The sequence below is a fragment of the Scyliorhinus canicula genome, chromosome 6 (assembly GCF_902713615.1).
Source record: "Scyliorhinus canicula chromosome 6, sScyCan1.1, whole genome shotgun sequence".
Lineage (NCBI taxonomy): Eukaryota > Metazoa > Chordata > Chondrichthyes > Carcharhiniformes > Scyliorhinidae > Scyliorhinus > Scyliorhinus canicula.
The window spans coordinates 109,051,791-109,077,831 of NC_052151.1; the positions used below are offsets into that span (position 1 = coordinate 109,051,791).

Sequence of the window (26,041 nt, forward strand, 5' to 3'; positions counted from 1 at the left end):
TGGCACTGCCAAATTTTAGTAATTATTACTGGGCGGCTAACACAGCCATGATCAGGAAGTGGGTGGTGGAGGAGGGGTCGGCAGGGTGCGTATGGAGGCGGCTTCTTGTAAGGGCACCAATCCAGGGGCATTGGGAACTGCACCGGTGTGGTACTCCACCAGCCCCGTATTAGTGGCAGCTCTGAGAGTTTGGTGCCAGAGGAGGCGGCATGCGGGAGCATCGGCCTGGGCCCCAATTTGTGATAAATTGTTTGCCCTGGGGGAGCATGGATGGGGGATTCAGGGTATGGTGGAGAGTGGGGATTGAGAGGCTGAGGGATGTGTTCATAGAGGGGAGCTTTCCTAGTATGAGGGCGCTGGAGGAAAAGTTTGGTCTGACGAGGGGAAACTAATTCAGATACTTGCAAGTGCAGGACTTCCTACGTAAACAGGTGGCGACCTTCCCGCTCCTACCACTGAGGGGGATTCAGTCCGGGAGGGGAGCGTCTCGGACATCTAAAAGGAGCTTATGAGGAAGGAGGAGATGCAGACCAAGGAACTGAAGCGTAAGTGGGAGGAGGAGCTGAGAGGTGAGATAGAGGATGGTTTATGGGCAGGCTCATTGAGTAGAGTCAAAGCGTCTGCAACATGTGCCAGGCTCAGCCTGATACAATTTAAGGTCGTGCACTGGGCTCACATGACAGTGGCCCAGATGAGCAGATTCTTTGGGGTGGAGGACAGGTGCACAAAATGTGTGGGAGGACCAGCGAACCATGTGCATATGTTTTAGACATATCCAAAGCTTTGGGGATTTTGGCTGGGGTTTACGGACATCATGTCCAAGGTTCTAAAAACAAGGGTGGCGCTGGGTCCAGAGGTGGCGATTTTCGTGGTGTTGGAAGATCCAGGAATCCAGGAGGAGAAAGAGGCTAGTGTTCTGGCCTTTGCTTCCCTGGTAACCCGGAGATTGATACTACTGGCATGGAGGGACTCAAAACCCCCCGAAGTCAGAGACCTGGCTATCGAACATGGCTAGCTTTCTCTGTATGGAGGGAATTAAGTTCACCTTGAGAGGTCCACTGTTAGGGTTCACCGGAGGTGGCAACCGTTCATCGACTTCCTTGCGGAAAATTAATCGTCAGCAGATGGGGGGGGGGGGGGGGATAGTTTAGGTTAGAGGAGGGGGGGTAATAAGGGTGGGACCTGTACGAAAGGTAAACGGTTTTTGCACTATGTTTATGGTTTCATGTATCTTGTTTATTTTGTTGTTGTTTCTATACCAAACGTACCTCAATAAAATGTTTGTTAAAAAAAACATCTTTTGCAGCAGAAGTAAATAGTGATAAAAAGTGGGAGCAGTGGCAATTTTTCCCCTTTCCTACCGACAAATGCCAACGTTTTTCCTAATAGCAATCCTCATGAGATGAACTCTGCTCCGTGCTGACCGGAGTTATTGAAGGAAGGCACATAGGTTTCTTGAGGAATGTTTTTGCAAAATTCTCCATACTTTCAATGGAAGATCAAGCAAAGTTTCAGTATCCTAATCCAAGCTGGCATTGTTATGAACGTTTCAAGCCCACAAATTTGAGAGACTTTGGGCAGAGCCAAAACAGGAATTGGGGGAATACACTTGGGGGTGTGGCCAGGAGGTGGGGGAATGGGGAAAGAAAGCTATACGTTCACTCTCAAATATTAATCAACACATAAAATCACATTTCTAAAATTATCCACCACATTTTCTGTAAAACTGGTTTACTTATACAAATGAATCTATGATGATGAATAATTCCACTCATAATAGCACAATCTTATAATGAACTGTATAATTCTGCAGGTAATTGTCAGCTTTCGCCAATAAGGTTCTTGTGTGTCTTTATAATGAACTGTATGATGCTGCAGGTAATTGTCAGTTTTCACCAAAAAGGTTTTTGTGTCTTTTTATTGATGAGTTATTGCCCAGTACACAATAGAAAATGTTGCTAACCCCATTAAATAATGTCTATTGAGAAACCCAATGCCAAAAAGTTTTATACATTCTTCACAAAAGAACTCACATCTTCTTGAATATCTTCTAAAATAGTTTCTCATTGGGTAAGTTGATTATTTTTATTCTTTCTTCTGTACCTGAAGAGGGTCAGTTTTATCTTTGAGCTCTATTCGTTAACTTAGACTAGAATAGCTTTGAGATGGGTTGTCATTGCTCGAGTATAATTGTTCAGTTAAGATGTATTTTTCTGAAAGATTGGAGCAGGAAAAAGATTAGCAAGAATTGGAATCACATAGCAATACTGTATTAATGTACATTTACTGACCTGCAGGGCTGTTTTTAATCATTGCATAGGGTTATACATCTGTAACAACAACAAACTGTATCTTTATTGCGCCTTTAAATGTTTGACCGACACAAAACAGTGATGGAAGAAAGGCCGTAAGATGATTGAAGAAGTGGTTATTAAAGTTGATTATAAGGAACTTTTCAAAGGATGAGAAAGAATTGTGGAGAGCGGCAAAATGAGGAGCTGAAAAGCTTAGACAAGAAAATAATGGAATGAAAAGGGGACTATGATGGAAGAGAGAGAGCACATCCTGGAACATAGGACTGGAGAAAGTGGCCGAGGTAGGGAAATGATGCAGGACACACATTTGGAATTTGCTGCATTGAGGAGTTAAGGACAAAGATGGAAAGGGATCGGGATGCTTGGTGCAGGGTATGTGGCAGAGATTAGAATGAGTTTCAGTTTACATTGAACAAAAGTTAGATGCCTGGCATGAAAACACTACAGTCATCAGGTTTGGAGATGAACAAGTCTGGAGCAAAGATTTAAGGTGTGATGGGGGAGAGATAAAGGCAGAGACAGCAAATACTGGTGAGATGCAGACAGACAGTCAAAGTGGTGGACAGGGTATCAGGTTGGAAATGGGAGTTGGGGGTCAAACAGGGCACTAATGATGCGCATAATCTGGCTCAGACTGACTGTCAATAAGGGGACAAAATATAATACTGGAGTGCAGAATTTGGTGTAGTGGAACAGAAAGGTCTTGCTGAAATTTCTTCAGATATTTATCCCCATCTTGATAGTGAACAACGAGGGCAACCTGGGACAGCTGCAAGGTAGAGCCTTGAGCTCTGGTACCACAGAACGTGATACCAACAAACACTTATCAAATCAACAATATATTTGTTCCCTCTTCTGATACATTAGGGTGAACTTTGTAAGGCTTTCCTTTAAGCTTTCTTTTTTGTGAAGTAGCATTGGAGATGTGAATATATTATTATGGAGTCAACACTGGAATAGATGTTTGTATATATTAAGGCTCCTCACTGATGGCTTCACCCTGCAAATTGACCCATATAGGTTAGAACTTTCATTCAAATAGCAAAGAGAAGAATTATAGAGAAAACTACTCAGTGATTGTGCACTGCATAGCGTCATTGTAGATCCTTGGAAATTGAAATCACTGATACAAAATATCATGGCCGGAATTCTCCAGCTATTGGGACTCTCTGTTCCCACTGGCAGTGCAACCCCACCCATGGGTTTTCCAGGGGCATGGGGTGGCTTCAACAAGAAATCCCACTGACAAGTGGCAGATGTAGAGAATCCCACTGCCAGTGAAAGGCGAGCCGCCAAGATACAAGTGGCTGTGGGACAAGACAATCCAACCCCATATTGGAGAAAATATTGTTGTACACTGGATATAAATGCTGCAAAGTAGAATTCTGTTATGATGATACACCAACATGCAGAACAAATATTATTTTCCCAAATTCATTGAAGTCAATTACAAAGCTCAGCTTCCCCCAGCATGGATTTTCAGATCTAGATTTTTATCTTCAATACCAGCAGAGGGGAGTGGCAATTGGTGCACTAGAATTGTACATGGGAGGACAAACTGGTACAAAACTGTTTTGATGCAGTTTACTAGAACACAAGAAATCAATGGTCTTCAAGATCGAAGACAAGGCTTGCAAAGTTCTTTCTCCTGCAAAGAATTTGACTGTGATAGATAAGTGACCAATCCTTAACGTAGCAAAACTTGGCTCCTTCAGTCCCCACAAATTGCTATATTTTCAAAAACAGAATTTCATCATACATTTACCGTACTCCTAATTATTATGAATTGAAGTAAAAAAAAAACATTATTCCGCACATCAAGTGCACATCATGCTGTTTGGTTGTTTTTAGAATATTGGCATTGTGCCTTTAAATGCACTGGATACATTCACAGAATCATATGCATTTATTAACTGTACAAGATACACTGTCTGTACATTGCTTTGTCCCAGTTTGACCAAGCAGGGACGAGGCATGCAGGAAGTTAGTAATAAGCAGGTTATTTGCCCACTTGGTTCCATTGTTTTTGATTTTGCAAGTGACTGAAATGGTTGCTTGCAGCAGTCAGGAGCCCAATAAATTGATGCAAATTGATGTTGTGTCATGTAAATAGGATCTGATAGCAGTTTGAAACACACTGTGTTTGGAAATTGAACAAGGTAAGTTGAAGCTTCTTTCTTCTCAGGCAGAAACTGGTTTGAAGATAGAGAAGCCCTGACAGGTAAATCTAAAATCTTTTGTTTGTAAGGGTCAGGATGTGCAGGTGCGTTGCAGAATAATAACCGTAACCACAATCCTTCCTGATCACATGACTCTCCAGGTGATGGCCTGAGAGTCAGTTGGCATCAACAGGAAGCTATTGGGCTGTATGATTTCTGCTGCTTCCTGCTGACTTAACTGGACAATAAGTGAGCGTTTAAATGAGGTGCAGTTATTGAAATGGTCCGGGCTTTATTCTGGTGCAGGTGGGCAGGAAATAACTCACGAGTACTTTTCCCCAGAAATTTGCTCGCAGTTATAATCCAGGCCCAATTTGATAATTTCTTGTACAGAACACAAATCCTTTCACTTTAATAATAGCCAATAAATTACAGCGACACATATAACATTATTCTTTGCAGGAACATTTCAACTTTATCTTGGGAAGGATTCTATTATTGTTCAGTTCCATGCTTATACTTACTCTTTCTAGAATGAAATGAAAAATTTGGTTTTGAGGATGGCTTTGCAGCAGAAGTGCTCTCGACAGTCTGAAAAATAAAAAAAATTCATGCAAGTTAATGTAAGAATCAGCCATTGTTTAGTCACTTGTTACATTTTTTTCTGCTCCCACAATTCTCTGAAAAAAATGATTCGATAAGGACCAGTGCTCACTGGGACACAAAGCACACAGCCCACAAATTCAGAAGATTTCCTCTGTACGGATTTTGCTGCTGTTGGGAATAATAGACTGTGACAATTATTGTTTTTAAATATATATCACTCCCAATGGGATCCATCAGCAGACAACTTTCCTGATGTCATGTTGTGTCTAGCGACCTGGAGTTTGAGAAAGGGTAATTCAAATACTGTGAGATTTCTCTCTCTCTCTCTCTCTCTCTCTCTCTCTCTTCCCCCCCCCCCCCCCCCCCCCCCCCCCCACCCACCCCTGAGATCGGATGGCCAGCTAGTTAGGGCTGCAGTGAAACTGGATCAGGGTCGGGCTGAGTAGGTAGCTGGTTGGGTGGGGGGGGGGGGGGGGGGGGGCGGCGAATTAGTTGCCTACTTGGCGGGACAGTTGGAGGATCTGGCAAACAGTTGCCACAGCATGGAAGGGTCAGGTTGGGTCGGAAGATAGTCAGTGGTGTCAGTAGGTTAGTTAGCAGGCTCGTTGGCAGGGTCAAAGGACTGAATTGCCTACTTCTGCTCCTAATTCCTATGTTCCTCAGTTAAGCTAACCTCAAGGGCTGTGAATAGCTTGTTTCAGCCTCAGATGCTGTCAGAGAGAGGGATGGAGTCAGTGACTAGAGAACGGAGTTAGTAGTGCAGAGCAATAGCTTTAATCTTCCTAGCAGTGAATTTGAGAAAATGTTTTGACATCGCTGACATCAGCCTGTAAATTTGGACATGAGGTGAACTAAGTGAGTTGATGTTTAGGTACTATTGTCAACATACATCTGGAAAATATCACTCTTTTTGGATGATGACACTAGGATCAGTATTATCCTCATCTTGGTGTGGTTAAATAGGGACTTGATGAACATTATATATCCCATCTTTTCTTCCTATTCCTCCGTGATCCAGCTGCTCTTCAACTCAAGAAACGTTTCCCATCTTGCATACGTTCTTCCATCCTCCGGCTTTCCAGTCTCCCTTTGTCTGTCACCTTCCCTTTTCTCTTTTTTTTGTGGAACAGCTTCTTGTTGGTTGAGCAATATTATCATGAATTCCATTCTCAGACCCTTCTGTCTTTCTAATCCTGCATCTTCCTTCAAAAGTCTAATCAAACCCCATTTTTCAGACCTTGCCTTTAACCGGCCATTACTCTTGTTAATTCTTGAAACTGCGCCTTGGACATCGTGTCAAATACATAAATATATAATGCAAACTCTTATTGTGCTTCCATTCCCAGTGGTTTGCTCACTTTCACAATAACCAACCAATTCCATCTTACATCAGTTCTGAGGAAAGGTGTCTATCTAAGCATTTATATATCTTTTCTCTTTCACTGGAATGATAAAATATTATAGAGCAGTATAGGCCCTTCAGCCCTCGATGTCATTCCGACCTGTGAAACCAATCTAAAGCCTATCTACACTATTCCATTATCATCCATATGTTTATCCAATGACCCTTAATGTTGGCAAGTCCACTACTGTTCCAGGCAGGGCATTCCACGCCCTTACTACTCCCTGAGTAAAGAACCTACCTCTGACATCTGTCCTATACCTATCTCCCCTCAATTTAAAGCTATATCCCCTTGTGCTAGCCATCACCATTTGAGGAATAAAGCTCTCACTGTCCGCCCTATCTAATCCTCTGATCATCTTGTATGCCTCTCTTAAGTCACCCTCTTAACCTTCTCTCTAGCGAAAACAACCTCAAATCCCTCAGCCTTTCCTCATAAGATCTTCCCTTCATACCAGGCAACATCCTGGTAAATCTCCTCTGCACCCTTTCCAATGCTTCCACATCCTTCCTATCATGCGGTGACCAGAACTGCACGCAATACTCCAATTGTGGCCACACCAGAGTTTTGTACAGCTACAACATGACCTCATTGCTCCGAAACTTAATCCCTCTACCAATAAAAGCTAACACACCGTACGCCTTCTTAACAACCCCATAAACCTGGGTGGCAACTTTCAAGGATCTATGTACATGGACACCGAGATCTCGCTGCTCATCCAGACTACCAAGAATCTTACCATTAGCCCAGTACTCTGTATTCCTGTTACTCCTTCCAAAATGAATCACCTCACACTTTTCTGAATTAAACTCCATTTGCCACCTCTCAGCCCAGCTCTGCAGCTTATCTATGTCCCTCTGTAACTTGTAACATCCTTCCACACAATCCACAATCCACCGACTTTAGTGTCATCCGCAAATTTACTCACCCATCCTTCTAAGCCCTCCTCCAGGTCATTTATAAAAATAACAAACAGCAATGGCCCCAAAACAGATCCTCGTGGGACACCACTAATAACTGAACTCCAGGCTGAACATTTCCCATCAACCACCACCCTCTGTCTTCTTACAACTAGCCAATTTCTGATCCAAACCGCTAAATCACCCTCAATCCCATGCCTCCTCATTTTCTGCAATAGGCTACCCTGGGGAACCTTATCAAACACTTTACTGAAATCCATATACACCACATCAACTGCTTTACCCTCGTCTACTTGTTTGGTCACCTTCTCGAAGAACTTAATAAGGTTTGTGAGGCACGACCTACCCTTCACAAAACCGTGTTGACTATCCCTCATCAAATTATTCCTTTCTAGATGATTATAAATCCTATCTCTTATAATCCTTTCCAAGACTTTTCCCACAACACAAGTAAGGCTCACTGGTCTATAGTTACCAGAGTTGTCTTTACCCCCCTTCTTGAACAAGGGGACAACATTTGCTATCCTCCAGTCTTCTGGCACTATTTCTGTAGATAATGACGCCATAAAGATCAAAGCCAGAGGCTCTGAAATCTCCTCCCTAGCTTCCCAGAGAATCCTAGGATAATTCCCATCTGGCCCAGGGGATTTATCTATTTTCACACTTTCCAGAATTGCTAACACCTCCTCCTTGTGAGCCTCAATCCCATCTAGGCTAGTAGCCTGTATCTCAGTATTCTCCTCGACAATATTATCTTTTTCCTGTGTGAATACTGATGAAAAATATTCATTTAGCGTCTCTCCTATCTCCTCGGACTCCACGCACAACTTCCCACTACTGTCCTTGACTGACCCTACTTTTACCCTAGTCATTCTTTTATTCCCGACATATCTAGAGAAAGCTTTAGGGTTTTCCTTGATCCTACCTGCCAAGGACTTCTTATGTCCCCTCCTGGTTCTTCTTAGCTCTCTCTTTATGTCCTTCCTGGCTAACTTGTAACTCTCAAGAACCCGAACTGAAGCTTCAAGTCACATCTTTACATAAGCCTCCTTCTTCCTCTTGACAAGTGATTCAAGTACTTTAATAAACCATGGTTCCCTCGCTTGACCACTTCCTCCCAGTCTGACAGGTACATACTTATCAAGGACATGCAGTAGCTGTTCCTTGAACAAGCTCCACACTTCAATTGTGCCCATCCCCTGCAGTTTCCTTCCCCATCCTATGCATCCTAAGTCTTGCCTAATCGCATCATAATTGCCTTTCCCCCAGCTATAACACATGCCCTGCGGTATATACCTATCCCTTTCCATCGCTAAAGTAAAGGTAGCCGAATTGTGGTCACTATCACCTAAGTGCCAACCTACCTCCATCTATAACACTTGGCCTGCTTCATTACCCAGTACCAAATCCAATCTGGTCTCGCCTCTTGTTGGCCTACCTACAGACTGTGTCAGGAAACCCTCCTGCACACATTGAACAAAAACTAAAGTACTCAAACTATAGTGTTTCCAGTCAATATTTGAAAAGTTAAAATCCCCCATAACAACTAACCTGTTACTTTCGCTCCTTTCCAGAATCATCTTTACAATCCTTTCCTCTAAATCTCTGGAACATTTCGGAGGCATATAGAAAACTCCGAACAGGGTGACCTCTCCTTTCCTGTTTCTAACCTCAGCCCATACTACCTCAGTAGACTAGTCCTCATCAAATGTCCTTTCTGCCACCGTAATACTGTCCGTGACTAACAATGCCACCTTCCCCCCCCCTCTTTTACCACCTTCCCTGAGCTTACTGAAACAAGTAAACTTCGGAACCTGCAACAACCATTCCTCGCTCTGCACTATCCATGGGCAGGATTCTCCCCTACCCGGCGTGACGGGGGGTCCCGGCATAGGGGAGTGGCGCCAACCACTCCGGGGTCGGGCCTCCCCAAAGTTGGGGAATTCTCCGCACCTTTGGGGGCTAGCCCCGCGCCGGAGCGGTTGGCACCAGAAGACTGGAGCAAAAAACCGGCGCCAGCGGCAGCAGGGCTGGCCGAAAGGCTTTTGTCAGCCGGCACATGCGCGATGTGGGTTTCTATTCTGCTTCCGCCATGGCGCAGGCTGTGGCGGCCACAGAAGAGAAAGAGTGCACCCAGGGCACTGGCCCGAAGTCTGAGCGGGGGGCCCCGATCGCTGGCCTGGGCACCGTGGGGGCACCCCCCGGGGTCCGATCGCTCCGCGCTCCCCCCAGGACCCTGGGGGCCCGGTCGCGCCGCCGATCCCGCCGCCACCAGAGGTGGTTCAAACCTCGGCGGCGGGAGAGGCCTCCCAGCGGCGGGACTTCGGCCCATCGCGGGCCGGAGAATCGCCGCAGGGGCCTTGCCAATCGGAGTGGCGAGATTCCCGCCACCGCCACTTCCCGGGTGGCGGAGAATCTCTGCCATGGCGGGGGCGGGATTTTCGGCGGCCCCAGGAGATTCTCCGACCCTGCTGGGGGTTGAGAATTTCACCCCTGGTCTCCGAAATGGCCACAACATTGAAGTCCCAGGTACCAACCCATGCTGCATGTTCACCCACCTTATTCCGGATGCTCCTGGCATTGAAGTAGACACACTTCAAACCACATTCCTGCCTGCCAGTACACTCCTGCGACCTTGAAACCTTATTCATGATCTCACTACTCTCAACCTCCTGTACACTGGAGCTACAATTCAGGTTCCCATTCCCCGGCTGAATTAGTTTAAACCCTCCCAAAGAGCATTAGCAAATTTCCTTCTCAGGATATTGGTACCCCTCTGGTTAAGTTATAGGCCATCCTATTTGTAGAGGTCCCACCTACCCCAGAATGAGCCCCAATTATCCAGACATCTGAATCCCTCCCTTCTGCATCATCCCTGTAGCCACGTGTTCAACTGTTCTCTCTCCCTTTTCCTCGTCTCGCTAGCATGTGGCACGGGTAATAACCCAGTGATAATAACTCTGTTTGTTCTAGCTCTAAGATTCCACCCGAGATCCCTAAATACCTGCCTTACATCCCCATCCCTTTTCCTACCTATGTCGTTAGTGCCTATGTGGACCATGACTTGAGGCTGCTCCCCCTGCCTCTTAAGGATCCCGAAAACACGATCCGAGACATCACAGACCCTAGCACCTGGAAGGCAACACACCAACCGCGAGTCTCTCTCGTTCCCACAGAATCTCATATCTGCCCCCCTAACTATGGAGTCCCGAATGACTAATGCTCTACTCCTCTCCTCCATTCCCTCTAAGCAACAGGGACGGACTCTGTGCCAGAGACCTGTACCCCATGGCTTATCCCTGGTAAGTCCCCCACCCCACCAGTATCCAAAGCGGTATACTTGTTACTAAGGGGAACAACCACAGGGGATCCCTGTACTGACTGCTTCCTCCCAGCCCCTGTCACCGTCACCCATCTATCTTCATTCTTCAGAGTAACTACATCCCTGAAGCTTCTATCTATGACCACCTCGCCTCCCGAATGATCCGAAGCTCACCCAGCTCCAGCTGGTAATTATCAGATGGTAATTATTTCCCATTCTATTGTTTAAACCATACCTTTGTTCGAGAAGAAAATCCTGACAATGACAATTTCTTCATCAAGGTTTCTCGTACCTGAGTTAACAGCAGAAGAAAATATTTTATTCAATGAAGTGAAAATAAATAATGCTGGAAAATGGTGGGAATGGTGGTCATAGCTCACCTTATTATCCATGAATGTTCCAAAGACCAAAATAAAGAATCCCTAAAAAAGGAAGATATTCTTAAGCAGATAAGCAATAGATCTTTCACAAATTACAATCACTTTTTTTTTAATACACTGCACTACTTATTCTGAATTCACCATTCATTAATAAATAAATCTGGTTTGACAGCAGAGGTTTCTTTTCGCCAGTGATATCCAGTACCAATCTTATCAGAGCAAGCTGCTGGCCGGCCTGGAAATCTATTCTCCTCCCTCTCCCACAAAAACGTTCCTTGCTGGTTTTAGGCCCATACCCTCCAGAATCATAATCAAACCCTGTTCCCTGTTCAAACCTATAAGTTCCTATTACAGAGAATGGCCAGGATGGTTAAAATTATTATCCTGGTTTACAGATCTCTTCATGGTTCCCATCTCTGCCCACCAATATTTTGAGATCTGTGTCCTTTTGGTTATGTCCTCTTGTCTATTGCTAATTATAACCTCCACTGGCAGCTTTGCACATCAGTTGCCTTGGCCCTTAAATTTAAAATTATCTCCCTGAACATTTCCCAGCATAACTTCCTTGCTTTTGTATCCCATGGCCCTCATTACAATGTGGTGTGTGGCCAGAGGAGATAAAGTGTGGTGCAAAATATGAGGAAGGTGGATTTCCTGCTTGAAGCTGACCAAGTTGAATAGCTGGTTGGCAGGGAGCTCTGTGGGAAAAGCTGCTTTAGAATATTGCAGCTGGGAAACATGGACGAGGTCTGGATATTCTGGAGGGAGAAATCCAGGAGTGAGAAATTCTAGATGGATTATGTAGAGATTATGGAAAGGGGCTGTGAAGATCATGGTGCAGTCTGGAGATCACAGGGGAGAGATTAAAGGCAGAATGCCTAGGTGGCCGGGGGAGAGGTTTTGGAGACGGCATCATGGAACTTGAAGGTGGAGGTATTCTGGGGATTGTGGGGAGGAGATTTGGAGATCACATATATGAGGATCCAAAGAAACCAGTGGTAAGCTCCTGAGAAGGGGGTCAGATAGCATGAGGATGTGAGATTTGCAGAGATTACATAGCATGGAGGGGCAGGTGGGTATGAGATTGTGTGAAGGGGATTCCAGAGATCATGAGGAGCAAGATCACATGGATTGGGAACTGGAGTTCACAGGAAGAAGGTGGTTCAGAGATCATTGGGATGATGGAGTCTTTTAATCACAGGCAGTGAGGTTCACACCATGAAGAAGAGCTTCCAGTGATGGGCTCCAGAGAAAGGGGGAGAAGTGCTTCTCGAGATAGACAGATGGTGGGATCTGGAGATATTGAGGAGGAGAAGGTCTGAACCCAGGGGTTCATAGGAAGAATTCCTGCTTCACCTTGCCCTCAAGCCATGCTGGAAAAACTACTGATTACTTTTTTTTTCTTTTAGCAGGATTCCTGAGCTCAGGAATTCCTGAAGCTACCAATATCTGTGATAGTCACCTCATTATCGTATTATAATTACTGAACTATCTCTCAAGAGCTAGTTCACACCTGATTACATTGAAATGATTACATTTCCAAAATTGTCTTTGAAGCACTTTGGGACGTTCTGATAATATGAAAGGTGCTAGATAATCAAATCTCACATGAAACAGTGCTAATTCAGCTTATCTACTTATCATGAAGAAGCACAGACAAGATAATTACTTTACTTGAATTTGACTGCATTAAATACAAGTTAACTAAACAAGATAACTATCCATATTGCTCTCCTTCCTCTACTATGCTGACCTTATGTTGGAAATTGTCGAGTTAATAATAATCTTTTTATTGTCACAAGTACGCTTACATTAACACTGCAATGAAGTTACTGTGAAAATCCCCTAGTCGCCACATTCCAGTGCCTGTTTGGGTACACTAACGGAAAATTTAAAATGTCCAATTCACCTGACAAGCATGTCTTTTGGGACTTGTGGGAGGAAACCGGATCACCCGGAGGAAACCGACGCAGACACAGGGAGAACGTGCATACTCCGCACAGATAGTGATCCATGCCAAAATCGAACCTGGGATCCTGGCGCTGTGAAGCAGCAGTATTAACCACTGTGCTACCGTTGAACTCATGGAACATGCCTCGCTGGTGATAATTACTTTACTTGAATTTGACTGCATTAAATACGAGTTAACTAAACAGTTAGAGTAAAAATTCTAAAAGTATAGGTTAAACATACCTGAAAAGCATTGAGAATTGTAAATATATAATGGAAAGCTTTGGGAGAACCCTTTTGAAAAGTTGGTATTCCAAATGCCCAGGTCAGACCGAGGATTGGGGTTAGCACCGCAATGCTTCTCACAACTTGTCTGAATGTTTCTCTCTCCTGGTTATTGCTTCTGGATCTGTCCCCGATTGTTGGTCGTAACAGCTTAAATATGACTACAATCAGAATAATGAGGTTGACTGCGATAATAGCCAGTGCAGGTACAACAAATGCAAGTAGAGGGTACTCTTTCTCCCAGCCGAGCCAACAGGCATCTTCTCTGCTGTAACTGTTTCTTGGATAGGTAACTCCAATTGTGATGACAGAGATTATTAATGGACATAGGTAACCAATACTAAATGATATTCCCATCATAACTGACTTTCTGAGGTCATGGAATGGGAAAAGCAAACGATACATAAGTAGAAGGCCCAAGGTTAACATCCAAAAAAATAAGGCAAGATAGAAAAAGTGAATGAAGAAAGTAGCAGCTGTGCAAGCCTTTGTTGCTGGATCTACAGCTGAAGCCACAATGAACCATATATCAGCTACCAGCAGATTTACCGCAATGTTCAGAATTCCAATATGGCGAGTGTATGAGGTCTTATTTTTGGTCACATGCTTCCATACAATGCTCTCTAGACAAATTGTGATTAATAAACATCCAATTGAAACAGCAACTCCAATTATAGTTATATACCCCAAAGCTGGGTCGTCTATCAAATCAGGGGACATTAACATCGAAAAGGATGTCAAGTGCTCACAGTTACATCTGATATTTTCCCCAATAATTTCACGTTTACAGCCAGTGTTATTCCATGCACCATTGCCACTAAAATCCCAAAATGCACACATGGCTGTGTTCAGATCAAGCGTGCGATTTCTTGGTGAGAAGGTCAAGTTGATGTTAACAGGGTTCTTAACATTTAATGTTATTGTCGTAACTAGGCCATTAATCAAAAAGTTTCCACTGAAGGTTGTGGTATTGGGTAAAATATCAATCCATGTTGGGTATGCAATTGTGATAACTGAGGCATCTGGTGTATCCACAAATTCTTCAGAAGAAATGAATATATTAACACTTAAATTGGCATATTCCGCGATGGCAAAATTAGCAAAGGTTTCATTAACAGAGAAGTTCTTGTTCTGACGAAAAATTCTAGCTGCTCTGAGCTCAAGGTTGTCTTCTTTGATGTTAAAAGTGTCATTCTGCAGAACGAGACGAGTATTAAAATTTTCCACTGACAGTAATAATTGAGAACTAGGATTGGGATCATTTTCATTTTGTGTGTTTGTGAGAACTTTCCATGTATCTATTGATGCAAAAGAGATAACTGCACTCATAGTTTCCAAGAAATTCTGAAAAACACAAAATAAAGCTTTATTAATCAAATATTAAATTTCAAGTTCATAAAAATTGCCAAAGATACAGGCTTGAACACATGAACAGGCAAAACTGATATGCAGCAAAAGAGGAAGTTGGCCAGTTAAGCATGACCCTACTGAGTGACTAAAGATCCATATCCCTCTGGGTTCAAGAATTCCAGAATTCACAATCTCTGACAGGATAACTTTCTCCTCATCTCATTTCGAAATGGCTATTCCTTATTTTGACACTGTCACCATCATGTTCTAGATTCTCCAGTGAGGGGAAACATTTTCTCAGCATTTACCCTTGGAATTCTATATTTTTCAATTAGAGTATCTGTTAATAACCACATCTAGGAACCAGTCTATGCACTTCATTTGTGTGACCGCACCAATGTCCTTTATAATTGTCATGTTCCTTTTAAGTCAATGCAGCTCAGAAATAATTAAACCCTGACCTTTAAGACAATCTGAGTAATTAACAATCTGATTATTAAGACAACCTAAGTGCAGGGGGAGTTTGGTGAAACAAGGAGTTGGGTGAAAGAAGGAGGAGGTGATCATTCTCTTCTTTACTCTGACTGATGAGTAGGTTTGGCGAGTGCTTCTGTTCTTTAAAATGAGGTAAAGAGGGAATTTAAGTAACTCTTACAGTACAGAACACCAGGGGTGAAATTCTCCCAAAGGGAGACAATGTGCCGACGCCGGGTGAAAACCGGAGTGTTTCACTCCGGCGTCGGAGGCCGTTCCTCGCCCCCTATTCTCCCACCCTCAGGGGGCTAGGAGCGGCGCCGCGTCAATTACGCGCGCCGGGCCTTGGCGCCCGCATCAAAGCGGGCACGGTTGCCGTCCTCCCCGCGAGACATGGAGCATTGATCTTGCGGGGAGGCGGAGGGAAATGAGCGCGTCTTTTAGAGAAGCTGGCCCACCGATCGATGGGCACCGATCGCGGGCCAGACCCCCACTGAGCACCCCCCTGGTGCTCGATCCTCCCTCCCCCTCCCGCCCCCACAGGCCGCACACGCAGCGTTCTCGCGCTGTTCACGGCGGCAGCGACCAGGTGTGGTTGGGACCGGCATGAACCGGTCGTATTGGGCAGGCCGCTCGGCCCATCCGGGCCGGAGAATCGCCGCTCGACCGTTAGAAACGGCGAGCGGCGATTCTCCGAGCGGCCTGTCGTAAAACGCTGCACGCCATTTTGGGGGGGGGTGGGAGAATCGTGTCCGGGTGCCAGGGCGGCGTGGCGGGAATCGCCCGGCACTCCCGCGATTCTCCCACCCGGCGTGGGGGTCGGAGAATCGCGCCTCAGATGACAGAAAGACAGTGAATCTGGTGAGCAGCAGCTGAGCAGAGCAACGGCAAATCTTTGAAAGGAGCAACTCAGCGTACATTCACTCAATCCAGAGGCGGAGTTCCTGAAGAGATACCAAGATTTGAAAGTGGGGCAAATTGAGGCTGCCAATTGAGTGAGTACAGGTATTGAGTATTTATACTGCTATTATCGCTTGTAGTTTGTAAAGTCTTTATTTTGTGATTTATAGTTAGGAAGGGTTTTATTCAGTATTAATGAGGTCAAGGGAAGAAGGACCCCAAAGTACTTAATATTATATGATTTTAAGAGTCCTTTAAAGGTTTAACCCAAAGGAGTAAGTCATGACAGGAGAACAAAGGCGTGGTTTTCTCCTCCCCTATGTGGGAATCCAGAAACATTTCCAGCATCCGGGGCCAACATGGGTGCAGGAGGTGTCTCCAGCTGCAGCTCCTGGAAACCTGGCAGAGAGTATCATAGTCAGCATGTATAGAGAGGTGGTCACACTGCAGGCTAAGAGTCCACCAGCAGGAAGGAAATGGATGACCACCAGCAGAGAAAGAGGATGAAGCAGTCAGTGAAGGAATCTCCTGTGGCCATTCCCCTGAAACACCATGGCAAATGGTGAAATTTGATTTCAGTAAAAATCTGGAATTAAAAGACTAAAAGGTGACCATGAAACCATTGTCGAGTGTCATAAAATCCCATCTGGTTCAGTAATGCCCCTTTGAGAAGGAAATCGTTCATCCTTACCTGGTCTGGTCCAGCCTGCATGTTACTCCAGATCCATAGCAATGTGGTTGATCCTTAAATGCCCTCAGGGAGAGGCAACAAATGCTGGCACATCCAACGATGTCTACATCCCATGAACATAATGACCTCTCAGGGGAAAGCAGCGACAGCCAACTTAGTTGCACCTTGGTTGGCTCTGCTGCACAGGGAAGGAGTAAAAAGGGCAGGAATGTAATAGTTGTAGGGGATTCAATTAAAGCGGTAATAAATAGGCCTTTCTGTGGCCATAAACAAGACTCCAGGATGGTATGACGGGGCTATTTAGCACAGAGCTAAATCGCTGGCTTTGAAAGCAGACCAAGGCAGGCCAGCAGCATTGTTCAATTCCTGTACCAGCCTCCCCGAACAGGCGCCGGAATGTGGCGACTAGGGGCTTTTCACAGTAACTTCATTTGAAGCCTACTTGTGACAATAAGCGATTTTCATTTCATTTCATGTTGCCTTCCAGATGTTCATGTGATTGTGAAGGGTTTAACCTAATCAGAGTGACAAGGGATAGAGAAACAAGGACAGTAATAAAAGAACAGTAAAATGCAAAAAAAGGTACATAGGGTAATCAAGGACGAGAAGCAAATAGAGCCACATTACAAAGAAAGGTTAGGATGCTTCTAAATGGCAAATAGGCAAGGGCACATGGGGAGAATGTGCAACTCCACGCAGACAGTTACCCAAGCTGGAATTGAACCCAGGTCCCTGTCGCTGTGAGACAGCAGTGAGGACTAGAAAAGATGGGACGAAAGTTTGGATAAAAAATGGACAAGTTGCAAAAAAAACATTTTGGATTGGGGGAAGAGTGGATTTTAGTAAAATAAGCAGAATCTGGCAAAGGTAGACTGGTGGGAGTTATTTGTGGAGAAATCTACAGAAGAGCAATGGGGTGGCGTTCAAGGAGGAATTGGGGAGGATACTGGCCTAACATGTCCCCTCAAGGGTAATAGGAAGGATTAACAAGCCCAGAGAATCATGGTTAACCAGAGACATTCAGGACACGGTGAGAAAGAAAAGAGAGGCTTTTAGCAAGTACAAAGGGAGCAAATCAGCGGAAGCATTGGTGGAGTGCAGAAAGTGCAGGATGGAGCTTATAAAATAATTAGGAGAGTAAGAGGGGATATGAGAAAGCTCTGGTTGGTAAAAGCTGCAAAAATCGCAAGATATTCAACAAGTATATCAATGAGAAGAGGATAACCAGGGAAGAGTAGGCCCATTAGGGATCAATGAGGAAATCTGTGGGTGGAGCTAGAGGACATTGGTAGAGTGTTGAACGAATACTTCATATCTATCTTCACCAAAGAGAATGAGGAGGTAGATATAGAACTTGAGGAGAGAGACTGTGAAGTTCTTGAGCAAATTATCATAAGAAGTGACAAGGTATTGGAGTTGTTGGCAGGCTTAAATGCAGACAAATCTCCAAGTCCACATGAATTGTGTCCCAGCATGCTGTGGGAAGCGAGATAGGAGATTACAGGGTCTCTGACCCAATTTTCTATTCCTCTCTGGCCACGAGGGAGGAGCCAGAAGATGGGAGAACAGCTAATTTGATCCCACTATTTAATAAGCCAGGGAACTACAGACCAGGGGCGGCATTCTCCCCTACCCGGCGTGACGGAGGATGCCGGCGTAGGGGAGTAGCGCCAACCACTCAGGGGTCGGGCCTCCCCAAAGGTGGGGAGAATTCCCCATCTTTGGGGGCCAGCCTCGCGCCGGAGCGGTTTGCACCAGAGGACTGGCGCAAAAAACCGGCGCCCCCGGCAGCGGGGCTGGCCGAAAGGCTTTCACCGGTCGGCGCATGCGCCGGCAGTGACGTCAGCGGCAGCTGGCCGCTGACATCACTGCCGGCGCATGCGCGATGTGGGGTTCTCTTCCGCTTCCGCCATGGCGGACGCGGAAGGAGAAAGAGTGCCGCCAGGGCACTGGCCCGGAGTCTGAGCGGGGGCCCCCGATCGTGGGCCAGGCCACCGTGGGGGCACCCCCCGGGGTTCGATCGCCCCCCCGCCCCCCCCCCAGGACCCCGGGGGCCCGCTCGCGCCGCTGATCCCGCCGTTCCAGAGGTGGTTTAAACCTCGGCGGCGGGTGAGGCCTCCCAGCGGCGGGACTTCGGCCCATCCAGGCCGGAGAATCACCGCAGGGGCCTCTCTGATCGGAGTGGCGAGATTTCGCCGCCGCCACTTCCCGGGTGGCGGAGAATCTCTGCCACGGCGGGGGCGGGATTTTAGGCGGCCCCAGGCGATTCTCCGACCCTGCTGGGGGTCGGAAAATTTCGCCCCAGGAGTCTCACGTCAGTAGTGGAGAAACTATTGGAGAAAATTCTGAAGAGAATCTAGCTTCAAATGGAGAGGCAAGGTTTGATCAGGAATAGTCAGCATAGCATTGCCATAATAATAATCTTCAATGCCACAAGTACGGTTACATTATCACTGCAAGGAAGTTACTGTGAAAAGCCCCTAGTCGCCACATTCCGGCGCCTGTTCGGGTACACAGAGGGAGAATTCAGAATGTCCAAATTACCTAGCAGAAGGATGTCATGGCTAACAAATTTGATTGCACTTTTTGAGCATGTGACCAAGTGTGTAGATGAGGGTAGTGCAGTTGATATAGTTTACATGATTTTCAGCAAAGCCTTTGATAAGGTCCCACAGGGGAGGCTTATAAAGAAGGCAAATGCACATGTGGTTCAGGGTAACTTGATAATGTGGATTCAAAGTTGGCTTACCAGTAGAACAGTAAGAGGTCATATAACACCTGGTTAAAGTTCAACAGGTTTGTTTCAAACACTAGCTTTCTGAGCTCTACTCCTTCCTCAGGTGAATGAAGAGGTATGTTCCAGAAACATATATATAGACAAATTCAAAGATGCCAGACAATGCTTAGAATGTGAGCATTTGCAGGTAATTAAGTCTTTACAATTCCAGAGATAGGGGTAACCCCAGGTTAAAGAGGTGTGAATTGTCTCAAACCAGGACAGTTGGTAGGATTTCGCAAGCACAGGCCAGATGGTGGGGGATGAATGTAATGCGACATGAATCCCAGGTCCCGGTTGAGGCCGCACTCATGTGTGCGGAACTTGGCGATAAGTTTCTGCTTGGCGATTCTGCGTTGTCACACGTCCTGAAGGCCGCCTTGGAGAATGCTTACCCGGAGATCAGAGGCTGAATGCCCTTGACTGCTGAAGTGTTCCCCGGCTGGAAGGGAACATTCCTGCCTGGTGATTGTTGCGTGATGTCCGTTCATTCGTTGTCGCAGCGTCTGCATGGTCTCGCCAATGTACCACGCTTCGGACATCCTTTCCTGCAGCGTATGAGGTAGACAATGTTGGCCGAGTCGCACGAGTATGTACTGCGTACCTGTTGGGTGGTGTTTTCACGTATAATGGTGGTATCCATGTCGATGATCTGGCACGTCTTGCAGAGATTGCCATGGAAGGGATGTATGGTGTTGTGGTCGCTGTTCTGAAGGCTGGGTAGTTTGCTGCAAACAATGGTTTGTTTGAGGTTGCGTGCTTGTTTGAAGGCATGTAGTGGGGGTGTGGGGATGATCGTGGCAAGATGTTCACCTTCATCAATGACGAGTTGAAGGCTGCAAAGAAGATGTCATAGTTTCTCCGCTCCGGGAAAGTGCTAGACGATGAATGAATGTTTGTCTTCTGAGAGGTCGGTGCGGTTTTTTGCTGTGGCGCGTTGGAACTGTCGATCAATGAGTCGAGCGCCATATGCCGTTCGTACAAGGGCATCTTTCAGTGTCTGTAGATGTCTATTACGCTCCTCCTCACCTGAGCAGATCCTATGTATAGGGAGGGCTTGTCCATAGGGTATGGCTTCTTTAATGTGTTTAGGGTGGAAGCTGGAGAAGTGGAGTATCGTGAGGTTATCCGTGGGCTTGCTGTAAAGCAAAGTGCTGAGGTGACCATCCTTGTTGGAGACGAGTGTGTCCAAGAATGCAACTGATTTTGGAGAGTAGTCCATGGTGAGTCTGATGGTGGGATGGAACTTATTGATGAAAGTGCAAACTCTGCACAGACAGTGACCCAAGCCACTGAATCGGACCTGGGACCCGAGTGCAGTGAAATTAATGAGCTATTTGTTCATTTGATTGCTCACAACTGAACGGTGATGATCAATTGTGGTTCAAGCCCATTAGGATAGAAAGATGTTGACTACCGGTGGCGTGGGCGAGCAGGGCGGCCGCAGCAAGAAGAGCTCCCACTGGTGGCCACGATTTGCAGCGCTTTTGGGGATTTCCCCGAATCTTCACTCACCCCCTAACTATCGTCGGCCTTTGGGGCCACCACGGGCAGCTAGCGGGGCCAGTTTAATAATCGGCGAAGAACCCCGCGCGGGTGTCGGGCAGCGGTGGCTGAGGCGTTGGCCCAGCGCGGCGTGGAGGTCAGAGCAGCGGGGGCAGAGCTACAAGGAGGCCGAGGCGACAAGCCTGAGGCCAGGGCACGATGTAGGTAGGGTGTCCCACATCGGATGGCTCCCACCTAGGATGAAGAAAGGAGTCTGAAGTCCGGTCTCAGGGGAGCTCTAGGGGAATGTAGAGGAGAAAGAAAGAAGGTTTAAAGAAGTTTGGTGAAAGTTTTTTTTCTTCCCTTTTTCAAAAAAAAAGAATAATTCAGATTGATGAAGGCCAGGAGGGTGAAAGGGGAGAGAAGAGAAAAGAAAGAAAAAACAATAAGCCGCTAAAGGATGCAAAGAGCAGCATCGAAGAAAGGAGGAAACGCTGGTTCGCCGCTGAATGAGAGGATGAGCAAAAATGATGACAGGATGGCGGAAGCCGAACCGCAAGGCAGGACAGCACTGCTTACGGTGGAGAAGATGACCGAGGTGATGGCGGTGGAGCTGGAAAAGCAGTTTACGAGGCATATGGAGGCCTTAAGGAAGGAGATGGCAGTTGCATTGAAGTCATTGGTGGAGGAGGCAATCGCCCCGGTGAGGGTGGCGGTGGCAAAAGCATCGGCCGAGGTGAGAGAGCAGGGCGAGAAGATGGAAGAAGTTGAGGAGGCCGTGTCACGACACAGCGACCAGGTCACCTCGATGGGAGACGAGCTGCGAAGGGTGTTTGAGGTCAACAGAGAACTCCGAGCAAAGCTCGAGGACTTGGAGAACCGCTCTAGGTGGCGCAATTTGAGAATTGTGGGCTTGCCCGAAGGGACAGAGGGCCCAAGGCCAACACAATACTTCGCTAAGAAGTTGGCGGAGCTGACGGGGGAGGGTGAGAACCCCTCCCGGTACGAACTAGACCGAGCTCATCGGTCATTAAGGCCGAAGCCCAAAGTGAACAAGCTGCCAAGAGCAGCAATTATCTGCTTCCATAAGTTCTGCATGAAGGAGAAGGTATTAAGCTGGACGAAGCAGAAGCGTGAGGTGCTGTGGGACGGTACTGCGGTTTGGATCTACCAGGACTTGACGGTGGAGTTGGCAAAAAGGCGAGCGGCGTTTGGGCGAGTGAAGGCGGCACTGTTCAAGAAGGGGGTGCGATTTGGTATGGTGTCTCCGGCGAAGCTGAGGGTAACGTATAACGCCAAAGACTTTTATTTTGAGACAGCGGAGGCGGCTGAGGCGTCCGTGAGGGCAGAAGGCTTGGGACAGACATGAAGAGCGGAGCTGGAATAGAGACTGTGGACTGTGTTTGAACAGCTGGAAAATGTATAAATGTTGCAACTTTCTTTTTACTGACGTGTATTGTAATTTACTTCTCTTTGTATTGTTACAGAGTTTAAGTTAATGGTGGGTTGATTGGCGTTCTGTGTTGCGACGGTTAAATGTTATGTTAGTGAATTGTTGGGGTTGGATTGTAGGTTTTGTTTTGTTTTTTCTTTCTCTGGGACTGGGTGGAAGGGGATGATATATCTTGGCGGGGGAGCCATTCGCGTGAGCTAACTAAAGTGAGCGAGTGAACGGAGGCGAGGTGAGAGGAGGGCTGCGGACGTTGGAGCCTGGATAGCAGGCTTCAATGGGCCTACGAGGCGAGCGAGGGGGGGGGGGGAAGGGATGGATGTTGGGAGATGCTGTTTCAGGGGGAAATGTAGGGGGGTTCTTGGGAGGGAGGGGAAAGGGTTCGATGTTAGCAATGGACAGGGGCGGGTCAGGCTTATGGGGCAGGGCCCGGTGGTATAATAATGGTGGATAAGAAAGGTGAGGGGGGTGGGGTTTGAGAGACTCCCAGTAAGGATAGTCACGTGGAATGTGAGGGGGCTAGGAGGTCAAGAGGTCAAGAGTGCTTGCGCATCTTAAAAGTTTGAAAGCCGATGTGGCAATGCTGCAGGAGACTCATTTGAGGGTCTTAAAAAGGGCTGGGTTAGCCAAGTGTTTCACTCTGGATCTGATGGAAGGGCTCAAGGGGTAGCGGTGTTGGTCAGCAAAAGGGTACGCTTCCAGATGCAGAAGGTAGTGGCAGATCAGGGGGGTAGATATATGATTCTGGCCGGGGCGCTGGAGGGGAGATTAGTGGCGCTGTTAAGTGTTTTTTGAGTCCCAATTGGGACGATGTAGGATTTGCGAAGAAGGTATTTGGGGCCATTTCAGACTTGGACACACATGTGTTGATTGTGGGGGGGGGGGGGACTGGAACTTGGTGCAGGAGCCAAGGTTGGACAGATCACGGCCGCAGCCCACTGGTCTCATCAGTGGGGGCGAAGGCGCTGGCTGGGCTAATGGTGGAAATGGGAGGGGTGGACCCTTGGAGGTTCCTGCACCCAAGGGAACGGGAGTACTCGTTTTTCTTAGCAGTCCATAAGGTATACTTGCGGATCGACTTTTTTGTGGTGGGAAAGGCTTTGTTGGCTGGAGTCAAGGGGTCGGAATACTCTGCAATTGCTGTGTCAGATCACGCTCCGCATTAGGTGGATATGGTACTGGAGAAGGGGGTAGCGCAGAGGCCGGGGTGGAAACTGGATGTGGGGCTTTTGGGGAACCAAGGGCGCGATTCTCTGCTCCCCACGCCGGGTGGGAGAATCACGGGAGGGCCGGGCGATTCACGACACGCCGACTTGGCACCCCCCACGATTCTCCCACCCCCCCGCTCGGATGAATCGCCGCTCTCCATTTTTCACGGCGACAGGCGATTCTCCGGCCCGGATGGGCCGAGCGGCCTGACGTTCCCGACCGGTTCACGACTGCGGCAACCACACCTGGTCGCTGCCGTTGTCAACATGGCGCCAATTGCTCATTTGTGGCTTGTGGGGGGCGGAGAGGGGAGTGAGCACCATGGCCGTGCTCGGGAGGGGACTGGCCCGCGATCGGTGCCCACCGATCATCGGGCCGGCGTCTCCAAGAGGCGCACTCTTTCCCCTCCACCGCCCCACAAGATCAAGCCGCCACGTCTTGTGGGGCAGCGGAGGGGAAGACAGCAACCGCGCATGCGCAGTTTGGAGCTGTTAGCCGTCGTGACGTCAGCCGCGTATGCGTGGGTTGGAGCCGGCCAACCTGCGCATGTGCGGCTGGCATCACTTAGGCGCTGCCGTCGCGTCATTCCCGGCGCGCCGCCTTGACGCAAGCCTCAAGGCCCGGTGGCCGAGATTTACAGAGCGCCGCTCCTAGCCCCCTGGGTGGGGGGGGGGGGGGGGTGAATAGGGTGCGAGGAGCGGCCTCCGAGGCCGTCGTGAAACTCGGCCGAGTTCACGACGGCCTTCCCGATGCCGCGCGGGAGCGGAGAATTCTGCCCCAAGTATTCTGTGAGAAAATTGAAAAGGCAATTAAGGAATATGTGGGTTTCAACTGTACGAGTGAGGTGTCAAAGGCAGTTGTCTGGGAGGCTCTAAAGGCGGTGATGAGGGGTGAGGTAATTTTGTTTAAGGCCAGGGTGGACAAAGAGGAGAGGTTGGAGTGGCAGAGGGTAATAGATGAGATGTTGGAGGTAGATAGGAGTTGTGCAGAAGATGGGGACCCAGCGAAGCTGGAAAAGAGGAAGGAACTACAGGCGAGGTTTGACCACCTGTCCACCAGGAAGGTGGTGCACCAACTGAGACGAGCAAGGGGTGCAGTTTATGAACATGGAGAGTATGTTAGCAGGTCAGCTCCGGAGGGAAGCAGCGGCAAGGGAAATTCTTCAGGTGAGGGATAGGGTAGGGAAGTTGATGGTGGCTCCGGAGCTGATTAACAAGGTTTTTGAGGAGTTTTATGAGAGATTGTACAGATCAGAGCCATCCGGGGGAGACAGTGAGATGCAGGAATTTCTAGATGGGTTGGAGTACCCGAGGCTAGGGGAGGGGGACAGGGCTACATTAGAAGGAGCAATAGTGGAGCAGGCGATAAAGGATTTTATTGGGAGGATGCAGTCGGGGAAGGTGGCAGGGCCGGATGGGTTTCCGGTGGAATATTATAAAAAATTCAAGGATAAGTTTGCACCCCTGATGGTGGGGATGTTTGAAGAGGCGATAGGGAAGGGGGTGCTGCCGCAAACCTTGGGACAGGCATCGATTTCACTGTTGCTAAAAAAAAATAAGAATCCGACGGAGTGTGGGTCATATCACTTCTGAATGTGGACGCAAAAGTATTGGCGAAGGTACTGGCGAGTATGCTGGAGGAGTGCCTCCCGAAGGAATTAGGTGAGGGGGGGGAAATAGATCATAGGGTGTCCTTATATGCCGACAACTTGCTGCTGTATGTGTCGGAACCGAGTGCGTCGATAGGAGGAATATTGGAGTTACTGCCGGTATTTGGGTCTTTCTCGGGGTACAAGCTGAACCTGGACAAGAGTGAGTATTTTGTGGTGTCTCGGCCGGGGGTGGGGGCAGGGGTGGGGGGCTGCTATTCCGTAGGGCAGGGATTCACTTTAGGTATCTGGGGGTGCAGGTTGCCCAGGAGTGGGGGAGGCTTCGCAGGTACAACATCACTAGTTTGGTGGGGAGAGTGAAAACTGATCTGGCAAGGTGGGATGGTCTCCCTCTGTCACTGGCGGGTCGGGTACAAGCGATTTAAATGAATGTGTTGCCGCGATTTCTGTTTATTTTTCAATGCCTACCGATTTTCCTGACAAAGGCCTTTTTCAGGGAGATTGAGGGAAGGATTACCTCATTCATATGGGGAGGGAAGGTGGCCAGAGTGAGAAAGGTGCTGCAACAGAAAGGAAGGCAGGCAGGGAGTTTGGGTCTACCGAACCTGATGTACTACTACTGGGCGGCGAATGTGGAGAAGGTGCGGAGCTGGGTCAGAGTGGTTGATTCCCAGTGGGTCAGAATGGAGGAAAGTTTGTATAGGGGGTCGGGACTGAAAGCACTAGAAACAGAGCCGCTCCCGATAGCTCCAGGGAA

At 47.5% G+C, this 26,041-nt stretch overlaps 1 protein-coding gene across 2 annotated transcripts in view; it reads right to left on the reverse strand.

Annotated features, from left to right (window-relative positions):
* Positions 1–1,281: 1,281 nt before the first annotated feature.
* The window catches only part of LOC119967386 (adhesion G protein-coupled receptor F5-like), a 157,695-nt gene continuing 132,935 nt past the window's right edge, over positions 1,282–26,041 (reverse strand). The window contains exons 11-15 of one of the 2 annotated variants that reach the window (XM_038799884.1): positions 13,299–14,684; positions 11,106–11,147; positions 10,961–11,017; positions 4,999–5,065; positions 1,282–2,213 (exon numbers count right to left, since the gene is read on the reverse strand). In XM_038799884.1, the coding sequence (XP_038655812.1) occupies positions 2,140–2,213; positions 4,999–5,065; positions 10,961–11,017; positions 11,106–11,147; positions 13,299–14,684 (1,626 nt within the window). In that variant the 3' untranslated portion in view covers positions 1,282–2,139. Of the gene's footprint in view, positions 2,214–2,296; positions 2,331–4,998; positions 5,066–10,960; positions 11,018–11,105; positions 11,148–13,298; positions 14,685–26,041 lie in introns of those variants that run through there. The other variant, XM_038799885.1, reaches the window with a different exon arrangement.